Source organism: Amaranthus tricolor, chromosome 12 (assembly GCF_026212465.1).
Source record: "Amaranthus tricolor cultivar Red isolate AtriRed21 chromosome 12, ASM2621246v1, whole genome shotgun sequence".
In the NCBI taxonomy this organism is placed as follows: Eukaryota; Viridiplantae; Streptophyta; class Magnoliopsida; order Caryophyllales; family Amaranthaceae; genus Amaranthus; species Amaranthus tricolor.
The window spans coordinates 6105101-6125712 of NC_080058.1; the positions used below are offsets into that span (position 1 = coordinate 6105101).

Consider the following 20612-nt stretch of genomic DNA (forward strand, 5'->3'; position numbering starts at 1 on the left):
ACATTAACCCATTTGATCAATACTGATAAATGGTGGCAACAGAAATGTATTTTTAGTGTCGTACATTCATGATTAGCTAGTCAACCTTAGAACCTTTAATTCTATTCATATAGTTTCATTACATCCGTTATTTCTTCGAAAGGGGAAATTAGGACGGAAAAGAAAATTTATAATGAAAAACACATGTTCAGAATGAAGTTACATAAGTACTATGTACATTAGAATGAGGCATTTTATGTCCATTTCTTTTTTCATAAACAATAATTGCTACAAATAGAAGTGGTTCATCATAGTTAACTGTCAAGAGGACATGGATGAACTCAGACTGAAATGGAGTCCCTTAAGCCTTAAAAATTGTCAACTGAAACCATAAATAATACTATAAGAAATATAAGCTCATGGTAATTTCTCATCACATCATCAAGATCATCAATAATCGAAGGACGGAACAGATTCGAACCGCAAAAAATGCCTCCATCAAAAAATGCGGTAACAGTCTCGACAACACGAGTAATATCGAGTCAGTAAATTTGAAAACCTTTACAAAACGCCCACGAGTGGTAGGATACAATGTCTGCAATTTGAAACTTCCAAAACAATCAAGAAATATAACAGCAATGGCCATGGCCTTCAACAGGCAACTCACACCGAGCCGAGCTGCAGACTGCAGTAATTAACCACATCAATAGCAAACTGTGAGGGGAATAACAATGGCACAAAAAAGAAATTTGCATATAAAGCATCTTAGTAGTATAAGTTATATGTAATACAGATCAATGATAGACTACCAATACTATACTGATTCTAAACTACCAGCATGCTAAGATCAGTGTAACATAACTTGCTAGCTAATTCGCTTTTTGAATTAGCGATTTGCTCAAAATTGCCCAAGAATAGCCCAAAACGGACCATAATTTGCTTTTCTGATTTGCAATTCGCGAGAAGATTAACAATCATGTGACAATGGCTAAGATTTGCAAAAACAATGTCAAAGCCTTAAAATCACAAGTTCACATTATATGTGGTCAAGTGCATGCAATAAAATCAACTTGAGAAATCATCATAAGCAAAACTACTATGCTTTATTCGGCTCTATTTAATACTAACAACTATAGAGATTAGTTTCGATAATCATACACATGCATTCTCCTCCCATTCCTATCTATTGTCATATGTTCTTAAGATCTCAATTATTCATGTCATTCTAATCCAAGTCGATTTCAACCAATCTTGTCCATTTCGCTCCTCAAAATTGCAAATCTTTTACAATTTTGTCCGATACATTATCCGATCTTTCTTGCACAAGACCAAACTAACGTAAACAATTTTCTCTTATCTTGTTTTCTTCAATATCTATGATACCAAGACATTTTCTTGTCTTTATTTCAAATTCTATCTTAAGAGTATCTACTCATCAATCTTAAAGTACGCATCTCAGCTATTCAACTACCTTATCTTCATACAAGTCAAACATTCTAACCCATATAGTTATGTTCATATAATGATAGTTCCATAGGGTTTTCCATGTAACCTCAATGACACACGCCGATCACATAATATCTCACTCGCACCTCTCTATTTGAACCATCCTTATTGAATCTAATGCTTTACATCTTGATCAATATCTCTTTCTTGTAAAAGAATTAATCCAAAGTACTTGAAACAATCACTTTAAAGCAAATCCTTCGTATCTAACTGCTACGATCATTTGTGCCAAAACAACAATCCATTTGCTATTTACTACTCTAAACTAGTTTAAACCCATTTCGTTATAGCACCCTGCATCCACATCTCTAGCTTACCATCCATTAACTCAATGTCATTAGTGAAAAACAAGCACCATAGAAGTTTTTCCTATATAAGTCTTAATATCTCATTTAAACCCCCTACATATAAAAAAAGATGTAAAGCAGATACTTGATGCAGACCAATTATAATCGGAAAATCTTTGATCGCTCCTCCGCTTATCTTAACATTGATTTGTACTTCCTCATACATATCTTAGACTATATTGACATACTTAGTGGCTTACTTTTTTTTCTCCATGACCTAGTTAAGCAATTAACTAGATACTTTATCATGTCTTCTTTTGATCGATAAGAGTCGCTTATACTTATACTATGCAGCTAATACAAAGCGAAAAATTCACAGTTACATGATATAAAGATAGAATTATAAACACTTCTTAAAGGCCACCATTTGAGGACAGTTTCAAATTCCTCACACAGGCAAGCATATAAAACAATTAGGCGTACAAGTCAAATAGATCTGATAATTCATCATACAACTCAAATAGATCTGATAATTCATCATACAGCTATATCATTGTTAAAAGAACAATATAACCAAAATCACAATAGTCTACCTGAACTTCAAGCGGGTGTGATAGACTCCTTGCAGCTCAGATAAACTTATCAAAGATGAGGGATTGTATTCGAGAACTTAGTAAAATACTGCGCAACGAAATTATGTTCTGATATATCGAGCAACCAAATGAACTGTTTACCGCGAATCAGTTCTCTCTCCATCAAAATTTTCCAAACAGTAAACCTCGGGTTTTCCCTTTTCGCAATCGAATACATCAAAAACTTAGGATACCGAATAATTACCTCTCGATCAATCTTAACGGTATTAACAAAATAATCCATACCATTCCTAAGTTTGTTCTTGGAGCAAGCAAAACAATGTGGACTAGCAATAAAAGTAGATACAACCTCTTCACTAGACCATCCATACTCCGAAAGATCTCAACTTTCTTCTTCCAACTCGACTCACTAAGCGGTACCATTACACGAAAAGCATGTATAAACCTAAGATCTGAAGGGTTTATTCCCATATCTTTAATCCTTTTAAAAGTATTCTTCATCCTAGCAATGTGTTGAAGCATAACTCTAGGTTGCAAAACAAGCAAATCCTCAATTCTATGTTTTGGCACCCCTTGTTCAGTCAAGTATTCCAAATTCTTTCTCATATTATTCCAATCACAAGTAAGTAACAAAGAACCACGTCGAATCACAACTTCAAAATTCTTGGGAGAAGTTACATAGCCCTTTAGTAATTCACTTGCTGGTTTTAGTTGTTTATCTATGCTTCTACGCACAATTTTAGGTGAAGAAACTAAAATTTTGTGAAGAAGAGAATTATTTATACCATATTCATCAAAAAAACCTAATTTTACATTCAAGATTAGTTTCAACCCTACAATGAAGAACAAGAGGGTTCTTTTCAATGAGTTCAGCTATTTGGGTATCAGAAAAATTATGGGATTTTAATAATGAAAAAATTGAATCTAACTGTTTTTGGTTTTTCTCATTTAAATTCACTTTTTTTGAAGCAAAAATAGCAGATTCCATAGAAAGCCCACATGATTCAGTAAGATATTTAATGGTGAAATTAGATTGAAATGGGATTTGGGTATAAATTTTCTTAGTTTTAAAGGTTGTTAGAATGGTTTGATCATCACCAGTCGTAGATTTTGGAAGGATATTTGAAGATGCGGGTGTATGAAAGAATAGTTTATGGAGGACCCAGATAAATTTTCGTCTAAAAGAAGGATTTAACAATGTCATTGTGAATTTTCGGAACTATAATAGATGAGATTGAAACTAAATAAGTTTGAAATGTAAAGAAAAATGACGAGAGATACAAATCAATGGTTTGCACCTGAACAAGAGCATGTGTTGTTTTCCGGCGGCGGTTCGGTACTCAGCGGGTTGCTAGTAACGATGAGAGTTGATATCAAAGGTGAAAGTTAACCGATTTATAAGATTAGTGATTTAAAACATGTTAATGTGAGCACTTAAACTGTAAATAAAGTTGATTTATAATACAAAAATTGTTGTAGGAGATGGTTTCTCTGAGAGACACATTAGATATATGGGTTTAATAGTCAAATTAACACAAATTAAGGAAAAATAAGAATGTGGGCTTTTGTCTCTTTGAAAGATGGTTTCTCAACAAAGTAGCTATTTATAATAAATATATTATTTTAATTTTAAAATATTTATTTTATATCTAAATCTAAATAAATTAAATTTGTCTAATAAGTTAAATTGACAAATAATATCCCCATAAGCAAGACATAAGAAATTTAATGTTTTTATAAGTGGTGAAATTTTATTACCGATAGAAAGAAAAATTTTCAAAGTCAGGCCATAATTTTTATTAAATGTTAGTTGTATATAGAAGTATAATTGTCGAAAATACAAGATGACATTAATATTTAGTATTTTTAACACTTAATTATTAATTTTCTTTAAATTTGTAATCATTACTAAAAATCAATTTGAATCACTTAAAAAATTCTCAGTGAAAATAAACTATATTAATTTAAATATGTTTTAGTAAATTAAATCAATTGCAATTAGAAAAAAAAAATTGAATTAGTTTATAATATAATTAAGATTTTAGAATATGCTATACTATCTACACCACATCATGCCATTTCATATAAGAGTTATTTAAGCTAAAAGTATAAACACATATTATATATACATATGCTAAATATTTCACTTTAAATAAAAATTGCATTAAATTTGTACCTGTTTCCTCTTGTCACGTTTTTTAAGTCCTTTACAAGAATATAAAAGTATAAGGTCAACACTCAAAAGTCAGAAGATAGTTAATTACTTATTTTAAAAAAGACTCAAAAGATAATACTTTTCTATCTCATTTACTGTACACTTAACTTTTATTTGTAGATTGTTTTTCTTAATTTAGACCATTTCTTTTTATAGTAATAGTACACATACGAAATTCATTCTATCTTTTAATTTCATCTGCAAATACATCTTTCTTTTAATCGTATCCACAATTACATTTAACCCATTTGTCATTTTTCTTACTTACTGACTACAAAAATTAATATTTACACCGTTTTCAAAGAAGTGCAAATCAAAATAAGAATTGTTCAAAGCAGACCACCTAACGATGAAATTTTGTAGTTATGGTGCAAACATGCGAAACTCCTAATCTCCTTTACAAATACAATTAAATGCAGAATATTGATGCAGTTCCATACAGAAAAGGTCAAAAAGTATGTCAAGCCCAAAGCAGAGTCACAACTAGAAACATGATTAGAGCCAAGCTGAAGCAAAACGCAACAATCGTGAAGAAAGCCTGCAGAAGTTGACGAAAGAAACACTGTTTTAGTAACTCCGTCATGCAGCCAGATGCGAAAGGATACTGATTCAGCAACTAAATACATCAAAACTTCCTGATGGGTCGACTTTACCTTTCCTCGCGATTCAAATTTGTATCTGATGGTAAACCACGACAACCCCCTATCGACAACTGGTGCAAGGGCAAGGGCACTGCAACAATATTCAGATAGGTAATTATGCAAGTAAGACAGTAAGCTAATTCTAAGATGCGAATACATCCAACCACTAGAAGTTGTGTCACATGATTCACTAATATCCTTGCGCATTGTAAATTGAAAAAAGCGAATTACGGTTGATTTTGGGTTATTTGTGGATCATTTTGGGTGAATGACGAATTCAGAAAGCGAATTAGCTGGTGGTGAATTATGTGGATCATAATCGGTTTTATGCATAGACACAGAAAATGTTTAGTGTTTTAACTTTTTCTATTCCTTCTAATGCCTAATCCCTAGTTCCATTACCCAAACACCATAAAGTGTCTCCCACCCTACGTGGGGTCTGAAGGATCGAATGTACACAATTTTACCCTTGTCAATGATAAAACTAACAAAGAGATTATTTCTGATTGACCCTTGGTAGCAAACGTTATGACCACATGATTAAATGACACATTGTACTTTAGTTCATTGTAATGCAAAACCAAAGAACTATAAATCTTTGATCACATCTAAATAATGGACAACCGATTGGTTCTAAGGTTGTCTAATCTATTTAAAATGAGTTTCAGAGATTTAAATCCATCTTGTTATTACAACAATTAAAGAAGTTGCCCCGAACAAAAAGGAAGTTGTATGGGCTATTGGTTTATGTACTGACACCAATCTTTTGGGATTAAGATTTTTAGCATTAATGTTGTTAAAGCAAGTGCCAATAATCTTAATAACGACGTTAACTTTAAACATTTAATCGAACATGCTTTATCTTGTACTTTAGAGGGGGTCGATAAAGATGTGTCGAATATGGGTGGTTTAAAGTTTGGAACGGTTGACGAGAGTTGCTTGATCAAAGCAACAAATGAAGAGGCAGACTGTGAGTGGCTCGACCAACCGCTTGGTTGAGTAAAGTATGGCTCGACCGGTCGAGCGGTGTTGGCTCGGTCGAGCAAGGTGTGCAGAACAAGTCAGTAGCTTCTCTGGAATCTCGCTCGACCGAGCGAGGTAGTGGCTCGGGTCGAGCGGAAGTTCAGCAGACTACTTTGGATTCTGTTTTGGTCAAAATGTGAAGTGACTATGCAATTATGTGGTGCATTACTCTATTGTTTATTGTAATGTTTATTGTCATGGTTAATTAGGATGTTAATGTGAGTTTATGGTGATTTATGAGGGAATACTAAGGGTGATGAATACCTTGCTTATGAATAGGATTCATCACTCATAGTAACATTCATCACAAAACACACATATTGTTGAGAGGGCTATTGCATTGTTAGAAACTTGAGAGTGTTCTTACTTTGCTTTAGTATTTGTGGTCTTGAGAGATTGTTCTCAAGATAAGGAAGGTTTATTATACTTGTAATTGTTGAATTCATTATAATAAACTATATTTGAGGGGGAGGTATTCAAGATACCTCATAAACACTTGTGTTCATTTTTGCATTATATTTTTTATTTGTTTTTCTTTGTTGAACCTCTTTGAGACTTGCGCTTTCAATTGGTATCAGAGCGGGAGTGCTTCTTGGGCTATTTGGGGTGTGAAAGTGAGGTTAAAAGAGCAAGAAAGACACAATAAATGAAGGGAAAAATTTCTCTATTCCATTGTTTGATGGAAGAATCAATTTTTCCATATGGAAGAGTTCGGTGGAAGATTTTTTGGTGCAACAAGGCATCGATGATGCGCTATTGAAGGAGAAGCCAAATAATGTAGAAGCAGCAAGATGGACACAAATGAGAAAGAAGGCGGTAAGCACAATCCGGCTTGCCATTGCACCCAAAATCAAGTATCACTACTTGAAAGAGACCGATCCCGGTGAGTTGTTGGAAAAATAACAAAAGGTATATGCTTCCAAATCCCTAACAAATAAACTTTGCTTGAGGTGGGAGTTGTATCAACTCATGAAGGATGAGGATACAACAATGCAAGACCACATTAACACATTTAACAAGTTGGTGTGCCAATTGTTAAATGCCGATGAAAAGTTGACCGATGAAGAACAAGCTCTATTACTTTTGGCTTCACTTCCCAAGGACTATAGAAACATAGTCCAAACATTGCTCATAGGTAGGGATTCTATCACTCTTGATCAAGCATTGGCGGCGTTGAGAGAGAATGATAGGTTCATGGTGAGAAGAGAGGGGGAAGAAAAGAAGAATGTTGGGGATGGCTTGTTTAGTGAAGATTCTAATAGGGGAAGAAGCAAAGAAAAATATCAAGGAAGGGGTAAGTCTCGTGGGAGGAGTGACCTTAGTGACAAAGAGTATTACTATTGTAAGAAAAAGGGGCACATACAAATGATGTGCAAGGAATTTAAGGAAGACCTTAAGAGAATGAGAAACTTAAGGGATAGTGGAAGGATTGAGAATGATAGTAGCGGGAATGCCGCTCTAGGCTTTGTTGAAGATGATGATGACTATGATGGGGCTCTACTAGCTGATGGGGGAGTGGTTCATATTAAGGAATGGGTACTAGACTCCGGTTGCTCATTCCACATTTGTTGTGAGAAAGAAAAATTTACTAAGCTTAGTTATGGTGATAATGTCCTTGTTACTTTACCAAATGATGAAAAGGTGAAAGTAGAAGGTATTAGTGAGGTTATGATTGAGACACATGGAGGTGTCAAAAGAAGACTTGGTGATGTAAGGTATGTACCTAAGTTTGAGAGGAACCTTATTTCATTAGGTAGACTTGAGAGTAAAGGATGCACTTTCAAAGCAAGTGGAGGGGTTTTGAAAGTCATTAGGAGAGCATGGTGCTCATGAAGGGAGTAAGGAGTCATAGGAACTTGTATGAGTTACAAGTTAATTGTGGTAGCCTAGGCCACAAAGGTGTTGATGATAGTGTGGTTGGATCAAGGAGGGTTACTTTTGCGGATGATAAGACTATTGGACTTGAGGGGGAGATTGTTAAAGCAAGTGTCAATAATCTTAATAACGACGTTAACTTTAAACATTTAATCGAACATGTTTTGTCTTGTACTTTAGAGGGGGTCGATAAAGATGTGTCGAATATGGGTGGTTTAAAGTTTGGAACGGTTGATGAGAGTTGCTTGATCAAAGCAACAAATGAAGAGGCAGACTGTGAGTGGCTCGACCATCCGCTCGGTCGAGTAAAGTATGGCTCGACCGGTCGAGCGGTGTTGGCTCGGTCGAGCAAGGTGTGCAGAACAAGTCAGTAGCTTCTCTGGAATCTCGCTCAACCGAGCAAGGTAGTGGCTCGGGTCGAGCGGAAGTTCAGCAGACTACTTTGGATTCTGTTTTGGTTAGAATGTGAAGTGACTATGCAATTATGTGGTGCATTACTCTATTGTTTATTGTAATGTTTATTGTCATGGTTAATTAGGATGTTAATGTGAGTTTATGGTGATTTATGAGGGAATACTAAGGGTGATGAATACCTTGCTTATAAATAGGATTCATCACTCATAGTAACATTCACCACAAAACACACATATTGTTGAGAGGGCTATTGCATTGTTAGATACTTGAGAGTGTTCTTACTTTGCTTTAGTATTTGTGGTCTTGAGAGATTGTTCTCAAGATAAGGGAGGTTTATTATACTTGTAATTGTTGAATTCATTATAATAAACTATATTTGAGGGGGAGGTATTCAAGATACCTCATAAACACTTGTGTTCATTTTTGCATTATATTTTTTATTTGTTTTTCTTTGTTGAACCTCTTTGAGGCTTGCGCTTTCAAATGTTGTACATGTTTTCACTACTAAGCTAAAATCTGGCGACAAAGCGATAAAATTAGCAGCTTACCCTGCTGCTCTCATGAGCTTAGTGACTTGACTTCCTGCCCAAACCATGGCCATTACTTTCAAAAATCTGCATTGGCAAATCGCAATATGGCATTTGCAAATAAACACTAACTTGAATGGAATTTTAATGGTCTAAAATTACCTTGAAACAGCAGCTAGATAGCCCATTTTTCCAGGTGCTGGAGCAAAATAGAACCTGAATTAAAAAGAGAGATCTAATGTGAGCAGTTGCACAACCTGCATGCAGCTCGATTGTAGTTGCTTAATCACGATTAGCACCCTGGAACCCATTACATATGATTCGGTATATGGATAATAGAGATCCGAATGTAAGCAACTTCCCCGAGAATGGAAAAGTAATTTTTAGGTACTCACCAGACCAAGATGAAGGTTGTAAGGTAATAAGCTGTGTTCAGTAGACCATACGACAATAATCCTGAAACTCCATATCTTTTCAACTGCTCCAAAGTTTTGCCAAGTCTAATGCAAAACAATTAGTACTCAATAGTCAGCGAAGATGTACTTCATAATAATTTTATTAAAAAAATGAAAAATTGGGAAAGAAGGATAGGAAAAGAATGTAACGTTAAGTTGCGGAAGGATAAGGAAAGGAATAGAAGATATTTGATTTTTTCCCACTTTAAAGAACCAAAGCCTTCCGAAGTAGAATGATCTAAGAACAATGTTCCCCTCCCTCTCCCTTCAAACCTTCTCCATACCTCTCTGGTCCTTACATCGGAATTTGCTACCTAGAAACACTGCTTCTGACATCTCAAATAAAAGGAATTGGAGATCATAGATTAAGAAACAACCAAAAGATGCACCCTAAAAAAGTAAATATATCCCTAAAGCATAAGAATAATGAATCAACAGTTTCAAACTGCATCGTTATGCATGAGCATGATAATTTTATTCATACGTTAGTTTCACTAGAACTAGTATGTTTAGCTACATCAAAATCTTTATTTTGGAATGTTTTTTTAACTAAAATAGAAATCTTGGACTATTTCAGAGTTCCTTAACTATTCGGTCGTTTAGCTTTCACTTGCAACACATCCCAACATAAGTAACTAGAGGTATGCCCCAAATGAATGGAACAATAAAAACAAATAAACTAACACCAAAATCTGGTTAGCTCCTAATCTTTTCCTTGCTAACATCTGTTTCTGTATTACGTGATCTCTTCTCTGCATATCATGGACATAAAAATAGTTTATCCTCCTAACACCCATCTGAGCAATGGACACTGGCAAAGAATGATTCTTAGCTTCTAACTATTTCAAAAAGATACAAGAAATTTGTAAAATGTAGCAATTTAGTCATGGTGGCCTACCATATTCCTTCAACATTAACTCAAAACACTTCATCTGTAGGCCCCTGAATGGAATTACCACAACAGTGACCCCCGCAAAGAAACCCTTCACTACTTCCATCTAGATGCAATGGTCATATCATAGTATCATACTAGTAGTTTAAGCTAGACAAGTGCAGGATAATTTTACTTTGTAAAGAATCTAAATGAAAGATGCTGGAAACTGAACACATAGCAACAACCAACAAACTAATATAATTTCAACTGATTCTATAATAAACAGAACTTTCCTACAAAATCCTATATCGAACATTTTTGTTCAAAATTCATGCTTGAGGCTGCATTGTAATGGACACCTTCAGAGAGTGCTACTGAGCAACACCATAGCAGTAGCTGTTACGTATATTACAAATATGAAAAATGTCTACAATCTAAATTATGATCATAAAATTAATGCTACTATACTAATATATGTTTTACCAGTTATAGCACAAGTTTTCTAATGCAGTAATCTCTTACTATAAACCAAGTTCCTAATATCGTCCACACCTAACAGTTTACGTTAAGGAAAATTAAACCTTACTATTAACAGAGTATACTTCTAATGCAAGTATGCAAGTGACTACAGTACTTGGAGGTTGAAAGTGATTGTTCTTGCTGACTGTCTTTACTTTCTACTGAACCTGAAATAGCAAGTAGATGTTAGGAAACCTATTCTTCCCAAAACAAATAGAAAAAAGAACAATTTTACACAACTTTAATACCTTCAGGTTCTGTTGGGTAACTTTGAGACTCAGATAGACCTTTAGCCTAAGATTAAAGAATGAGCATACATAAGTCGATTACTCTAGATGAAAGTTTACTCTAAGTAAATACTAAAATGAAAATTATGTCATATCACATTCGCTAAAAAGGTCAAACACGTAACAAAGTAGCACACACATCTAGTTTTTCCTAGGTTCTTAAATATTTTTTAAGGACCACAGTCACCAAACTGTTGTAGGATACATAGGCATGGCAAGGTATGCCTGGAATCAGATTATGTAGGAGATTACCATGACATATTCATTTCTTCTTCTCATGACAGAAACAAATCAGCAATGTGTTGTGCATCTTATAACACAAAGGTTGTCCCCCAATATGGAAAAAGTTAGAACTCTAAACATATACAGGGATGAGGCAAGAGACCCCACCAATCAGCAATGTGTTATACCACCAAGGTTGTCCCCCTATATGGGAAAAGGTTGTCCATCACATACAGCTATAATGACTCAATTGTGGAGTGTACAAATGGACTACATTGAAGAAAGGCCCAAAATCAAACAAAAATATTCCTCTAGTTTAAACTTATAGATAGCCTTAAGATGTATTTCTTTTGATATAACAGAAGTGGAGTTTAAACATGTTTAATATGTTAATGTATTTACCTTCAGTTTACATTAGTATAAATAATTTCCATTTTTTGTGAGGTAGATCACGTAGGCACCAAATAGTTTGAGAGAATTATGTGAGTTATAGTTTTCTTAAAATAAATTGTTGGTTTTAAGTGAATATTCTCTAATCTCGAGAACTCTAGTGGCTAGAGTAATTACCCTACAAAAATCTAATGGCTCATTCGTTATCGTTTTTACTTTTAGTTGACAGTTTTCAAAATCATCATTTTCTCAATGAGCTTGACTAATTTTGTATTCATTACAGGACATATATCATATGACTTAAAAAACACAAAAAACCAAAAAACAAATAAACCAAAGTGATACCGAAGAGGCCTTAAAATTCCAAATACTTTTGTAATGTCTCCCTTAATTTATGCATTTTCATCTTTTGTTGTATGCAATTCATTGGATAGAGAGATGACATAGAAAATATACACCCAAAATCCACAGGCTTTGGCCTCACAAAGAAAGTTGTAGGAGTTAAAGACCTTAGATTAGAAGTATAAAAGCTCTAAATACTTCCTTTTTTGAAGTGTTTGACAGTAGATTCCTTTATATATGTAACAACTAGATCTAGAGGTGTAAACTACAACACTGCAATTTGCCTGAGGAGTCCTAAGAAGGTAGAAAACTATTATGATTGAGATAAGTGTCACATAATTCGCTATTCTCCTCACGAATCATGAATCGAAAAAAGAAATTGTGGTCGGCTTTGGGCTATTTTGAGCGAATCGTAAAGAGCGTATTAATTTTGCGAATTACGCAACATTGGTTGAAACATCAAGGAACTAGGAACCAAATCCAATATAATAGATATACAAATGAAAACATTTAGCAATGATACAAATGCAAAATTAGGATGATTCAAAGTTTTCGGGATCCTTCATGGTGTCTCATGTAGTCTCAACAAAATATAGACATAAACAGACTCCAATCAGCTAGCTCAACTAGTAAGTAGTAAAGGTGCTCCAGAATTGTATCCTTTCTCAATACATTGCATGAAACTATTCTTGCTTAAAATAAGTGCCTTCTAGCAACAAAAACCAGGCTATCCAAAAATCAAACTAGTATTGGATCTTGAAAAAAGCATCATATAGAATACTTTGCTTACACCAGCAAATGAAAACAACCCTAAAAGGGTACTACTTGAATGAATAATAGAAAGGTCTTGGAAGAGCCAAAAACCAACTTTTTATCCATTAAATCATCAAATATCCAGGAAGTAATTAAAATACCAATATCGATAAACAACAATAATTTCAAAGCATTCTCGATCAAATAAAGAAAAATAAAGAGGAAGAAAAGATGGCAAAAACTCACCGTGGTATGACCGCCATTAATGGAATGAAGTGCAAAATGGTGATAATCATAACTCCATGGAAATTTGCGCTTTAGATTGAGGTGTGAAGAATAATATGGTAGTAATGAATTACAAACCCTGAGATTCTGAACTTTTAAATTGGAAATTCTTCTGCACTCATCCCAATTCTTCAGCAATCCAGACAAATATTTCAAAAAATATAGGTAATTAGTAGAACATTATCTGGAAGAAAATAGGATAATTATAAATGAAAAATTAAAGGGAATTTGGAAGTTTTATATAGAAAAGAGATGAAGAACCTGATGGTGGGATAAGGATGAGGGCAACCATGAATTACAGCAGATATTGTTAAGTGAGAATAACATTGACATAGAACTCAATATTGGCGAATGGAACATGGAACATAGTTATCAATTACTCTACACCTCTTTCCCAACCATTTACGTTCACCTGCTTTTTTAAGATAAAATATAGGAAAAATTATCATGTATAATATAATTTTTTTAAATTTTTTTTATAATAATATTAATTTTTAATTAACCATAAATAATATTAATAGAGGGTGTTTTCTTAGAATATCCATTAAAAATCAAATTATAGAAAATTATATGACAATAAAAAATTGTTAAATAAGTTAATAAACTAAATTTAGTATTATTTTAAGAAACAAACCCCTAGACTCTAAGTTCGTGTTATTTATGGTTAATCAAAAGTTAGTATTATTGAAAAATTAACAAAAGTTTGTATTATTTACCATATTTTTTCCCTAAAAAATATAGTAACAATTGAACAAAGCCTAAAAACATGTTTGGATTAAAAAAAATAAAAAATAAATTAAAAAAAATTAAAAAAAGAATGAAGTATATACTTTAAGCTGTCTCACTAAATTTGCTCTAAGTGTATTTGGTGTGCAAATCAAGACATGTGGTAAAATGATAGAAACACATTTTATTAAAAAGTAGGATAAGTGTGTAGATAAAATAAAAATGCAAATAAAATGAAAATATAAATAAAATGTATGGACGAGGATTATAGCGTAAGTCATGATAAAAATAAAGTTGAAGCAAATTTGTTGAGACAAATTAAAATGAAAAGTAATGCAAATTTTGATGGGACAGATGGAGTACGATTTTGTATATTTTTCCTAATTAAAATATAAATAAGTCTTGTAGATTTTGTCTATACAAAAATATTATGTACCAATCTTAATGAATTCTTGAGATCATATGATGATATGAGATGCACATTTTCTGCTTAAGTCGCTTGATATTACTCTATAAATAGAAAGTTGCATATTGTTTTATCGTGGACAAAATCATACAAATCTTTTGCTTAAGAATAAGTATAATATATAGGTCTATAATTGGTGGACAATATTTTAGTGTGCACTAAATCCATACAAGACTCAAATTTTAAATAAAGCATATACTCACATAATACTACTAAAGTGGGAGAAATGTATAAAGAAGATAAAATAACAGTAAAAATATAGATGAAAATTAAATAAATGGCATTACTTATGACTATAAAAGAAAATGTATTAAAACTCTGAGTATAAAATAAAAAAAAATAGCAAAACTTTAAATAAGGACTTTTATTTAGTATTATACGCTATTTTGTATCATTCTACTCGTTTTGCATCATTTTATTTTTAAACAATAGCACACTATTTTCTTTAAATTGTGGTCGTAGTAATTGCATGGGCTTTAAAGGGTGGTCGTAGGTTGGGTGGACGAAGTAGGCAGTGCTCATGCTTTGGGTGGCTGTGGCTGTGGCTGTGGCGGACATACGGACTACGGGAGCAGTAAACTGGGTGGTAGTTGGTAAGTTTCTCTTATTTACTTTATAATATAATGACCTTATGTTGTTGGTTGGATTTAGCATATACAAAACAGGCTTAGAGATAATAAATAATTTGCTTAGAGTTTAGAATTTTTGCAAATTACAACTTTAATTTTTATTTTTTTGTGAATTACAAGTATAAAGTATCAAATTTTTCAGGGTCTCAGGCCAAAACCCAGAATTTTGACCATTTTGGATCGGAATTTTAGGTTGAGTGGTCGGATATTTGTGTGGTTTCGACCTAAACCTGTAAATTTTAATACGTTGATGGCCATAATTCGCAAAAAATAAACACTAAAGTTGTAATTCGTAAAAGTGATAAACTTTAAAACTGTAATTCACATATTATTCTAATTTAATTTAAAATCGAATCATATAGTTAATTTGTTTTTAAGCTTAGTTTTAACTTTTAATGTTTAATCACATTCAATCTAACTTTTTTATTTTTAAATTACATCATAGCATCAAATGTTCTATATATTATAATTCTTGTATATTTTGATTCAATTTCACCATAGTTTGAGTTAGTCTTTAGGTCATTTGGATTTTCAAATGGACACTTCATTATGCCAATTATAATAATTTAATATGATGTTTGCTATCAATAGTGAATTATAATAGCTTATTTATTAATATTATCATTAACAAATAACAAGGATATATTTACATACATCTAACCCCTAGTTGAACTTATCTAACCACTAGTTAACTTTGATTAGGATACTTGTATTTTTTACCGCCGTTCAATTCGGTTCAAATTTAAGTTAAATAATAATCTGTTTTAAGAAAAAAGTTAAATGATAATCAACCTTATACTATTTGTTCATTATTTTTGGGTGAGAAACAGTCATATTGTAGGTTGGATTTTGCGTCCATTTGAATTTCCGTACCTCTATTTATACCCCAAAAGAATTGATCAATAAGAAGTACCTAGCAGTTAAGTATTTGTCAACACCGCAAATAACAATTAACAAACACTTTTATTATCACCATTTAAATAAAGAAAAAAAACAAACAAACACGCAAAGTTTGATATATTAAAATGGATAAAAATACTTATTATTTACGAATGCTCTTTTCTTTTCATTTGTCCTATTTTTCATCCAACACTATTAATCAATCAATTGGGCGTTGTAAAGACAAGTCATAGGAGTATAAAAGTATATATCCGTTTGTTGCTAAATTTTCTTTATTTAACTGTTTTAAATAACTTGCTATACTAATATTTTTGATAAAAAATAACTATATAAATGTCTATTTTGCCCTTATTTCTTTCTATCTCATACCTCATTAATTTTTATACATATCTCTTTATGAATATATTTATTGCGTACTACATATGCATAAGTTTATACTCCTATATAGCAAGTAAAACACAACAAAAGAAGTACTTCTTCCATTCCAATTTAGATGCAACATTGAAAATCTTACACTATTTACTTATCTCCTCTAATTTGTAATTAATGTTTAATCTACAAGTTAAAACATAGTCAAGTAGAATCTTGTTTGATTCGATGTAAAGATTATTAATATCAAGTTTTTATAATTTTTTAATTATACTTAACTAGAAATATTAAGGATGAAATTAGTGTATTAAACTGCGTGAAAAAGCAAAGGTTGCAACTATTTTGAAATGGAGGGAGTGCATCTTTGATCTTACCTACAAAAATTTACCATTATGGTGCTTCATCAAAGTTTAAAGAACAAAACCTTAGTGACAACCACACAAAAAAGGTGCAAGTAATTATGGTAGGCACATGGAACCAAAAGATGTGAAACATAGCGCCAGCCACTTCTAGTGTAGGACTACGTCAAAAGTAATAAATCAATGTGATGGTGAACAGATAATATGGCACAAAAATATTATCGAAGGAATTGCATTTATTTAGTCTATTCATTCTACCAATACTTTTCAAATGTATTACTTTTGTTACCCTATTAAAGTTTGATTGACGAGAATGGGAGAAAAAAAACAAGTGCTTGAAAGAAATTTGTGGATGAAATAAAATGAAAAAAATCAATGAGATATTTAAACAGGAAATGCAACAAAGAGGTGTTTGTTTGTGAGACTTAGCTTCCCAAATCTCACTCATCACCATCCATGTTCTCCCTATCACCAGGACATGGATGGTCATACTTCATCTCCCGACTCAAGTTTCATGTCCAAGGCTCACCAGAAAAGTCCTTTTCTAGACGGAGTTGTTCAGTATTATCCATCAAAGCACCAAAACAAACTATTTTTAAATGTCGCACTCTCAGATGTCTCCGAAGAGACAAATGTCGATATCACTCTGAACAGTACGAAATATAGTACATTATCTCGCCTTAGAGAGTGCGCCAGACGCCTGTTCAAGTAGGGTGCAAGATGGAAAACTAACCATAACTTCTAGTATCAAAAACAAATAGAAAAGGCTTTCAAAAGACGAATAACTTTACCAGTTAGCCACCAATCTTTATCCCCATCTCTGCTCCATCTTCCATAGTTTCAAACCGTAACATATCAACATCTCCTATTCGAGTATTACTCCTAAAGCCTTCATCCGAAAAATAGACAATCAACAAATACCATTTTGACAGCCAAATATTCCATCACAGGATATGAAATCAATCATCAATTAAATTAATTAAAATACTGGTGATCAGCCAATAATCCAATTCAGGATTCCAATAATGAAGCTTTTATATATATTTCAAATCAGCTAGAATGTCCCCATACTTTGACTTGGAAAGTTGGCTGCTGTCTGCTGATAATCAATAGGCAAACACAGTAATATGAGATTAACATTAAACAAAAAGAGCCACAAGAACATTATCCTTTTTGGAAGCTTTGTAGCTGGCTGCTTTAGCTCTAAAATCACATGTAATGACGGGGTTAGGTTGAGAAGAGGTCTAATGCTTTAAATAACCATTGAACAAAAGTTCTTCCCTACATTAACACAAAGTTGAAAAATCTCAAACTGATTCCGATTGCGTATGTATGTAAGAGTTGTTTACTAGTAACTTACTCTGATCTAGAGAAATTATAATTAGATCTCTGGGTAGGAAATATGACACCTATAAGAATTATTGTTCAGTTTCCAGAAAGCAAAAACTATACCAGGAGAAATTATTTACATGTTTTCCAGGAAGATAAAAAAGAGATCTATAGATATGATTCAAAGTTCTCCCGAAAAGAATTCCATGATCTAGAGATACTGATATTAGGTTTCTGTGCAGCACATTTTTATTAGGTTTCCAAAAAGCAAATAATAGACGACATAGCGACAATGCCAAAGCCTTAAAATCCCAACAGTATAGGTCCGACTTCATGAATTTAAGCAATTCAAAGTGGAAAATCATCGTTAGCAAAGGTATAGGAAAGGGAAAAACTAAATTATCGTAATATGAGGTGAATACGGGATGGCAAAACAGAAATCTTCAACAATCACCCGTAGTATTCACCAAAACATTTAGTTCCATTACAACAAGAAATATGATCACATATCAAGATGAAAGTCAAATACTGAAACCACTAACCTAGAACAACTCCACTTCAAAAATGCCAGTTGGAGATTATAATCAGATTGCAAAATCAACAAGAAGAAGCATTAAAAGGAATTTTCGCCTTGGTTAAAAATAGCTCAGATTGTCTGTGGTTTTTCAAAACCAATCGCTGATTTTTTTATCTGTAGTTATAAATAAATACGAACAAAGTACCCATCCCCCATAGATGGTATTTAGCCTTTGGGGAATCAATATATTTATGGCATTATAGTGGGAATTTGGGATCATTAGCGCATTATTTTTGGGATAGAATTTCATTAAAGCCAAAACATAAACCACAACTTTGTAAATCTCAAAAATAACCATTACACTGCAAAAATGTCAATAGAATATCAGAATCAAATTGCAAAAGCAATAAGAAATAGTATTAAATGTCAAAACATGAACCAACTCAACCTGCAAACAATACTAATTCAAATTCATATATGGTAGAACAAAATTGGCGTAACAAACCAATCATCACCATCAAACAACAAAACGGAGTAAGTCTTGTTGCCAAACAAAAAGCCGGAAAAAACCATCGTAATTAACATCAAATTTAGCAAATAACAAAAATCATTTTAAAATCTTCCTCTAAAAAAGAAGTTTCCTCTTTATGATTCTCTAGATATTCATACTTTTTTTACCTGAAATCTAGTTTTTCTTATGCCTGATATAGCAAGTAGCCATAGCAGCAGAAATTAGTACACCAGCAGAGAAGGCTCCAATCACAGGCAATTGCTTCTTCAATCCTTTGAATCCTTCAACTTCATCGCTACTTTTTTCAACGGCATCTTCAAAAATAGCTTCTCTCTCCACAACTTTCTCCATCAATCCAGCGATAAGTTTTTCAGATTCTTCCGATTTGTTCATCAATTCATCCATTTTTGCCTCCATCTTCTTCACTTTTTCCTCTGAAACCTTCAACAATTCCTGAAGTTCTCCAACAGAATCCTCAACTTGCTTCTTCTCTTTCTTCAACAAGTTAATCTCACTTTCTCTCTCTTCCTTCTCTCTTTTCGCGTTCTCTTCTAATTCCTTGATCTTAGCCTTCAGCTCGTGGTTCTCGCGGTTGCCCTCTTCTAGTTCGTTCATGACCGAAAAATAGTCATGCTCAATACGCACAAGCTGACCTTCGAGCTCTGCTGCTCTCTTAGCTATGGCTTCCGCCGCCTTGCGGTCAGACTCTGCGGACTTATTCTCAGTCCTCAGAGATTCAATTTCAGAGTTGAGTTCTCCGACTTTGGCCTCTAATTGCGAGTTTTCGTTCTCTAAAGTCTCAATCCTTTGATTAAGCTCGTCAATAGATGTTTGCGAGGTTGATTTTTTCGTAGAATGATCATCATCGTAGAATTCCGAGGAATCTCCATTAATTCCATTGGAAAGTGCTTCGGTTTCCGCCATTGATCAAGGATGATTTCAAAAGTAAATTAGGGTTTTAGATTTGAAGTATTTCCAAATGAAAAATGGAATAGAGAGAAAGTGGTAACAAAATGATAATACAGATCGTTTGGGCCTCTTGGAAAAAGGATAATCACGGATGGGTCAGTAGAAGACTCCGCGATTTCTTACATGGACGATATTTCGATATTTATTCTCTTTCAATGTAAGGTTTTTTTTTTGGAAAGGAAACGAAAAAGTTAATTATATATTTCCTCCGTTTCAATTTACGCAATATTTTTATTTTTGATGTTTTATATTATTTGTAATATTATTTTTTTGGTAAAAATAATTTATATAATTTTTTATTTTAATTCTATTTTATTTCTACCCCATATATTATTATCAATAATACCTTATTATTTTAATTACTTAATTTACCCACTATTAAATACCTATTTTTAATGACACAGATTTTTTCCCGATCCACTCAATTGAATTCAACATAATCAGTAACTCTTTAATTCATTCCCTCAAATGGTTCCTCACTATCAAAACACCCTAACTATCAATTCTTCCTTAGTCCATAAACTCTAGATTTGAGTTTCTGTTTGTGCGTAGTTGAAGATGCATTTGATTCCAATTTTAATCTCAGCATTTTTCGTGTTCTCCCTGACTCCATAAACAAACATGCATTTGATTTTAATTTATAATCTCAG

The 20612-nt window shown here is 32.9% G+C and overlaps 2 protein-coding genes and 1 long non-coding RNA gene across 5 annotated transcripts; all 3 read right to left on the bottom strand.

The window, feature by feature from the left end:
- Positions 1–148: 148 nt before the first annotated feature.
- LOC130828354 (uncharacterized) lies at positions 149–3772 on the bottom strand. Its single transcript, XR_009047369.1, has 2 exons — positions 2366–3772; positions 149–664 (listed from the first exon to the last, which is right to left on the bottom strand). It is a non-coding gene; the product is annotated as an uncharacterized LOC130828354 (long non-coding RNA).
- A 1041-nt stretch (positions 3773–4813) lies between these two features.
- LOC130828357 (uncharacterized) lies at positions 4814–17525 on the bottom strand. The gene is made up of 10 exons (XM_057694315.1): positions 17428–17525; positions 13449–13599; positions 13149–13316; positions 11157–11202; positions 11024–11075; positions 9456–9560; positions 9223–9276; positions 9082–9147; positions 5234–5312; positions 4814–5118 (listed from the first exon to the last, which is right to left on the bottom strand). Exons 2-10 carry the CDS (start codon positions 13545–13547, stop codon positions 5041–5043), a joined length of 747 nt encoding a protein of 248 aa, XP_057550298.1. The 5' UTR covers positions 13548–13599; positions 17428–17525; the 3' UTR covers positions 4814–5040.
- On the bottom strand, positions 17387–20125 carry LOC130828355 (GRIP domain-containing protein RUD3-like). Of its 3 annotated transcripts, none has more exons than XM_057694312.1 (2): positions 19161–20125; positions 17387–17525 (listed from the first exon to the last, which is right to left on the bottom strand). In XM_057694312.1, the coding sequence occupies exon 1, from the start codon at positions 19915–19917 to the stop codon at positions 19168–19170; it is 750 nt and encodes a 249-aa protein (XP_057550295.1). In that variant the 5' UTR covers positions 19918–20125; the 3' UTR covers positions 17387–17525; positions 19161–19167. The 3 variants fall into 3 exon arrangements, with proteins under 3 accessions (XP_057550295.1, XP_057550297.1, XP_057550296.1); XM_057694314.1 differs by lacking the exon at positions 17387–17525 and adding an exon at positions 17714–17732; XM_057694313.1 differs by lacking the exon at positions 17387–17525 and adding an exon at positions 17717–17735.
- Positions 20126–20612: the final 487 nt, after the last annotated feature.